We start from the raw sequence: 6,756 nt of genomic DNA, 5'->3' as shown, positions 1-6,756 counted from the left end.
AGATTTATTTTCACAGCCTTCTTTGATCATATTTACCAAGGGTGCCAATAATTCTGACCACGACTGTTTATATATATATAATAATATATAATATATGTATGTTTATTTCAGTTAATGCCTATTTTATTTCAACCAAAAATTTTATTTCAGGTAACAAAATGTTTTTTATGCTTTTAGGTTTAGGTTCTATAATAACCCTGCTACTACAACATTCTTGCATGATTTGGTTGGTTCAGATCTTCAGTTGTTTATGGGTCATAGTTTTGTGTGAATAGTGACTGTTTCTATTCAATCCTGTTTCATCTGTTCAGTTGCACGTGGCTTCAGACGTTGAGAATTCATTATGTGTGTACATTGTTAACATTTCAGCTATTTCCTGATAACGTTCCTGGTAAAACCAGTTAAATCACTGCATTCAGAAAGAATGGAAAAGAATGGATGCACTTTATTTAGCTTTTTGTTCTACTTTAATATTAATAGCATTCAAAACGTTGGGGTCAGTAAGATTAAGGTCTGATCATGTGACACTGAAGAGTAATGGGCTGCTGAAAATTCAGCTGTACCATCGCAGAAATAAATTCAAATTTAAAATTATGAAAAGAGAAAACAGTTGTTTTAAACTGTAATAATATTTTACAATATTATTGTATTTTTTTTAATCAAATGCAGCTTTGGTGAGCAAGACTTCTTTCAAAAACATTAAAAAATGTTACTGACCCAAAACTTTTATTGGTAGTGTATTTTAAATTAATGTGAAACTACAGATGCTGTACCACTGCACTTCCTCTCGAAAGGAATAATTAATGCAGATATATGGTCTCTCATCTGTGGAGAGGGACATCAATGCTGGTTGTTAATGTAGCGGTTGATCCAGTTTAGACAGTGAGGCCGATGTTACCATGGCACCCTGTCCCCAGAACATGTCTTTGTGTGTGAAAGATAAAACATTAGCACAGCTCTCGAACTGACCTGTGTCTTTTAGCCTACGTCAGAGTCATTTAAAAATAAGCAGCTGATTATTCCTAAGCTTTTATTTCCGTTTGTGTTCCAGCAGTGCCACTAAGGCAGTACTGCTCATCTTTTGTGACTAGGCTTGTTTGTACTATTAACGTCATAAATTGCAAAAAAAATCAAATTTTTCTTTTGGATTCAATTCGGTTTATCCATCTAAGTCAGGCATGCCCAAATTCGGTCCTGGAGGGCCAGTGTCCTGCAGAGTTTAGCTCCAACTTGCCTCAACACACCTGCCTTTAGGTTTCTAGTATGCCTAGTAAGAGCTTGATTAGCTGGTTCAGGTGTGTTTAACTGGGGTTGGAGCTAAACTCTTCAGGACACCGGCCCTCCAGGACCGAGTTTGGACACCCCTGATCTAAGTGAACACGAGGTTGTCACAGCTCCCTGTGTAATCCTGCTGTTTACTTGTATTCCCACAACAGTGGCCCAATGAGAGCGTACATCCTAGCCAGGGAAGATGCTATCACTCACTGGAGGGGGATGATGGGTCCAACAAAAGTGTTTAGAGCTCGCTTCACTTCATCAGACACCCTGCGTGGCCAATATGGGCTGACTGACACCAGAAACACTACTCATGGTTCAGGTGGAGTAACACTTTTCAAAACCGAACAGTTAAAGAAATAGTTTAGCCTAAAATGAAAATTTGCTAAAACTGTACTCATCCTCAGGCCAGCCAAGATGTAGATCAGTTTGTTTCTTCTTCACAACAGATTTGGAGAAATTGAGCATTAGTTCACTTGCTCACCAATAGATCCTCTGCAGTGAATGGGTGCCGTCAGAATGAGAGTCCAAACAGCTGATAAAAACATCACAGTAATCCACAAGCACTCCACATGACTCCAGTTCATCAATTAACATCTTGTGAAGTAAAAAGCTACATGTTTGTAAAAAAACAAATCCATCATTAAGGCGTTTTAACTTTAAACACTTGCTTCTGGGCAAAATGCAAGTTCTCTAACCATAATAACACTTCCTCCAGTACGGAAGCAACGGTTTAAAGTTCAAAACATCTTAATGATAGATTTGTTTCTTACAAACATGCAGCTTCTCACTTCTTGAGATGTTAATTGATGTACTTGTGTTGATTACTTGTGATGTTTTTATCAGCTGTTTGGACTCTCATTCTGACGGCACCCATTCACTGCAGAGGATCCATTGGTGAGCAAGTGATGTCATGCTACGTTTATCCAAATCTGTTCTGATGAAGAAACAAACTCATCTACATCTTGGATGGCCTGAGGATGAGTACTCTTTCAGCAAATGTTCATATTTGGGTCAACTGTTCCTTTAACTAGCTAAATAGACTAGATCAGCTAAATATCAAAACGGTTAATAACCTCTCTAGAAAATGCCTAATGAGTGTTTGTTTTTAAACTCTAAATAAATCCTAGACCATAACACTGATTTTATAAAATAAAGACTAATTTCTTAACTATTTTAAATGGGAAAAAAAAAAAAAACGTCTATTTTAAAGTTTCAGCATTTTCTAATTTTCTTTCTTTCAGATTCAGTTGAATCTGCCAAGAGAGAGATTTCATTTTTCTTTCCAGAATTCAATGCAGATGAGTGGATGTTGAGGAAAGAGCCATGTTTTAGATTGGGACTTGCTGAATATAATGAGGAGAGACAAATTCATACTCTCCAGGACACATGATGATCACTGGTCTGATGGTGCTTTTACAGTGCTACAGTACATGAATGTGACTTTCACCAGATGTTTCAGCATTTGATGTTTTCTCTGCATTGCCATGTTACTCTTTTGTGACCACAAAATATCTTTACCACAGCTCAGCCAACACGATTATATTCATTTGTATGTATAAATTAATATTTGTACTAGATTTGTAGTAGAGGTCAATAAAAATCAACCTGTTTAATGCCGATTTTAAGGAATTTGAAAATATTACTTTAAATGAAATAGATTTAAATTCTAATAAACTATGCATACACCTAATGTTATTTACAAATTAATCATAAAATATAAAAAAACAACACACATTAGTACATATAGAAATTAACATTAACCTATATTAATAATACTGTAAATGTATTGTTCATTGTTACTTCATAATACCTAACGAATTAATGTTCATATACAGAACCTTATTGTAAAATGTTAATTCAGAGAGTGAAGCAAGAGAAAGATTAGGATACAGTAATAGTTGTGCTTCCAATAGATATTTAATAACTCAACAATAAATATCATCTTCCAGTGAATAAAGCAGTGATATATCAAACAATACTGGAATAACAAAACAGAGCTGCTTTATATTGTTGCACACTACCTTTCGCAGTAGTGCTAGCTTGCTACAGAAACTGTAATTAGGTTTTGAACAAATGTTTGCGCTTATACCCCAAAAAGCTGAAGGCAACAATAGTGTGGTGGTAGTAAGAGCCCTGATTTTCGAATCCAAAATCAAAATTAAAGCTTCAACTTCAAGTCACCTTTTTTTCTGGGACAAACATGTGTTGTTGGCATGTTTTAAACTATTTAAGTATAATTTTTACACTTTTCATAAAATCAATCAGCCAGTCGTTAAGTGCTCATCTGTCGATTGATTGCCCTTCCTGATCTATCCTGTGCTTTCAGTGTATGTACAGTAGATGCTTTTACTAAGATTCTTTTCGTAGGCATCAAAACAAAACAAAAAAACATTTTGACAAAGACATTACAGGGAAAAGATGTACATAAAAATAGATATTATTAACCCGTTAATCACAGCACTGATGAACTTCTTCATTTAGGTCATCCCTGCTTTTTACTTCTTTGGTCCATGACATCTTCACCAAAGCTTTCCAGAAATCCAAGATACAGTCTTTATGAGGTCTTGGGTGAAGTCATTGAGTCAACTGCTGCGTCCATCAAACGGTCCACCGGTTTCATGACCTCATAGGTGATTTGTGAAGTTTCCTTGATCTTTCCGCTCTTGTCCACCTGCCGGATGCTTTGAGTCACAGTGATGGTCACTTGCTTGGTGGACATCCGGTTGTCCTGCCATTTGGTCTAATGAAGATAACAATGAAAAATTTTAAGACATTAATTTGTTACCAAATGTTTTCAACATTTTATTACAGTTTACAGTTTTGAATAGTAAGATTTCTGGAAATCTATCACATTTCTCAGATGAATGAAAAAAAGGTTATATAAATAGTGAGTGCGTTTATTATTAACAAAAACTAAAACCATAGAAAAACACTTGTTACTTGAAATACAATTTACAATAACTTACATTTCTGGGGAAAAAAAAGAGAAAAAATTTGTATTTCAGCTAGTTTTCAAGGCAAATGTTTTCACATTTTAATTTAGTTTTAATTTGGACTAAAATAACAAACTAAAGCTGAAATAAAAACAATACAAATTACAATGACAAAAACAGACAACAAAAAAATAAGACTGGTCTGTTTTTCATGTCCAACATCAATATACCTGTATGGTTTAAAAGTGCATAAATGTATTACAGCCCACTTTAATAAAATGAACAATAATGCTAAATGATATTTTGTAAAATAAGTCAAAAGAAACACATTTCTGGTGTGGTGTAGATGAAGCAATACATAAGACAAAGGTCAGAAACACTGATGTAGTTTACACATGCTGCGTGCATAAGACTAAGCCAAATAAAAACCATTATGTTCAATTAAAATACTTTACTATTTCCTCAGTTCGTAACATGCTTCTCCTCTGCACTGTGGTACCAGAAGAAGACAGCACTTCCTGTTCTTGAGAAGAGAGGATTGCAGGGGTGCTGCCAGTTTTCATGTCATTCAGACCCACCTCAGACATGGCAGAACACACTTTCAGATATGCCTGAGCTGGAGAAGGCAGACCATCGTCAAAGAGATCTGTGGCCAGACAAAAATATGGAAGTTACTCATTCTCTTTAACAAAATCACTGCATTGGTGACCATATCAGAAATATTTCAGGTATGCGTGTAGGTACAAAATAAATTTAAATGAATAATCAAATTCATATCTATCTATCTATCTATCTATCTATCTATCTATCAGTAGATAGTATTCCTTTAATTATTATACTGTATATGAACTTAAATTTAAAATATTTAAAAATTATATATTAAATAATGAAAATATACATACATTAATATATGCATGATTTATAAGTTATACACTATTAGTCAAAAGTTTTGAAAGATCTCTCATGCTCACCAAGGCCAATTTGTTAAAAAATAAAATAAAACTGTAATACTGTGAAATACAATCCTATATTTACTATTGCATACTATATTTATATATTTATAATATATTTGCTAATACAATAATATATTTTTAAAAAATTGCGTTTTTTTCAGTGATGGCAAAACTGAAGTTTCTTGAGAGCACATCAGCATATTAGAATGATTTCTTGAGTATCACGTGACACTAAAGACTGGAGTAATGATGCTGAAAATTCAGCTTTAATATCACATGAATAAATTACATTTTAAAATATATTAAAATAAAAAGCAGTTATTTTAAATTGAAATAATATTTTACATTGTTACTATTTTACTGTATGTTTTCATTAAATAAATGCAGCCTTGGCAAGCATATAAGAAAAAAATATTTACATCATAAAAATAATTATTTCAAACTTTTGACCAGTAATGTATATGCACTACTCTAGTAGTCATAGTCAAGTCCATCTTGTCTATCTGTTTTAATAATCTGCTACCAGTTTATTTTGATATGATCATTTACCCACTGTAGCTGCCCTAAGTGTCACAATTCTGCCCAAAAGTGGTAAGCAGTGCTTATTGTGTTCATCCTTGCTCATATTGTTGTACTGAAGTACTAAAGGGATTTAGCCATCACCATGGGCAACAAGAGGCCTACTTGAATGAATTGCTCACCAACAGCAGACTCGCAACACTTTCGCTGTCCTTCTGGGAAGGAAATATCATTTGAAGAGTTTGACAGGTTAAATTTGAGTGACTACGGTGAAATGATATGTTCAGCTAATTAAATATGAAGACATTAAATTCAAAAGCTTTTAACAATGAGAATAAAGCCTTGAAATAATTATGATCTCAGTCAGTTCTCACCGAGGTTGGCAGTCTTCTCTGATGGGAAGCCCACCTCTGAAGAGTTTTCCGAGGGGATGCTCTGGATGGAGGACAGGGGTATGTCTGTGTCCGTGCTGGTCAGCCAGGTGGACTCTGTCTCTTTAGTCCAGCTCTCCATATATCTCGGCTCCAACACATCTGTCCTGGATCCTCCACAACCCATGATGTCAAAAACAAATCCACACCTACACAGCCTTGGATTCTAGGTCCATTACAACACCTCCCGAACAGCAAATGAAAGGTAGTTGTTTGTTATATGGTGTTCACTGAGTGATGTCATTTATTATTTATGTTATGTAATTTAGTATGAACAACCCATATCAGCATTATTTTGATGTAAAAATCAAGTCTTCCACTTGTCAGGTGTCAGTTGAACAGGAAGATCTGGGACTGATTCTGTGGAAGAGAAATAACAGTCAGCCTATAATGCAATACTTAAGTGTGATTTAAAATAATAATTTGATGTTAACGCATTGGAAGGAATTAAGACTGAACATTTGATTAATGTAGGTAAAAGCTCTTACAATTACGCATTACGTCAAACAACCCCTAATAAGTGATATCTTAATGACAAATAAGATGGATTGATCCGTTTCCAATTTCTCTTGAGTAGTTCAGCACTCGTAATATGTAAACAAAGACGAGTTTGACATTTCCTGTGGTCCAAATAATAAAGAA

General features: G+C 34.4%; 2 protein-coding genes across 2 annotated transcripts in view; one reads left to right on the top strand and one right to left on the bottom strand.

Annotated features, from left to right (window-relative positions):
* Positions 1–2,891, top strand: part of LOC107697297 (nucleoside diphosphate kinase 6-like) — a 5,927-nt gene extending 3,036 nt beyond the window's left edge. The window contains exons 4-5 of the mRNA XM_016498019.1: positions 1,437–1,597; positions 2,520–2,891. Of these exons, the coding sequence (XP_016353505.1) occupies positions 1,437–1,597; positions 2,520–2,668 (310 nt within the window). The 3' untranslated portion in view covers positions 2,669–2,891. The remainder of the gene's footprint in view (positions 1–1,436; positions 1,598–2,519) is intronic.
* A 226-nt stretch (positions 2,892–3,117) lies between these two features.
* Positions 3,118–6,443, bottom strand: LOC107697296 (brain and acute leukemia cytoplasmic protein-like). The gene is made up of 3 exons (XM_016498018.1): positions 6,058–6,443; positions 4,667–4,857; positions 3,118–4,018 (listed from the first exon to the last, which is right to left on the bottom strand). The coding sequence occupies exons 1-3, from the start codon at positions 6,239–6,241 to the stop codon at positions 3,833–3,835; spliced, it is 561 nt and encodes a 186-aa protein (XP_016353504.1). The 5' UTR covers positions 6,242–6,443; the 3' UTR covers positions 3,118–3,832.
* Positions 6,444–6,756: the final 313 nt, after the last annotated feature.

This window comes from Sinocyclocheilus anshuiensis, unplaced genomic scaffold (genome assembly GCF_001515605.1).
Source record: "Sinocyclocheilus anshuiensis isolate Anshui unplaced genomic scaffold, SAMN03320099.WGS_v1.1 scaffold1578, whole genome shotgun sequence".
Classification (NCBI taxonomy): Eukaryota; Metazoa; Chordata; class Actinopteri; order Cypriniformes; family Cyprinidae; genus Sinocyclocheilus; species Sinocyclocheilus anshuiensis.
This window is presented reverse-complemented; position numbering and strand designations above follow the sequence as displayed.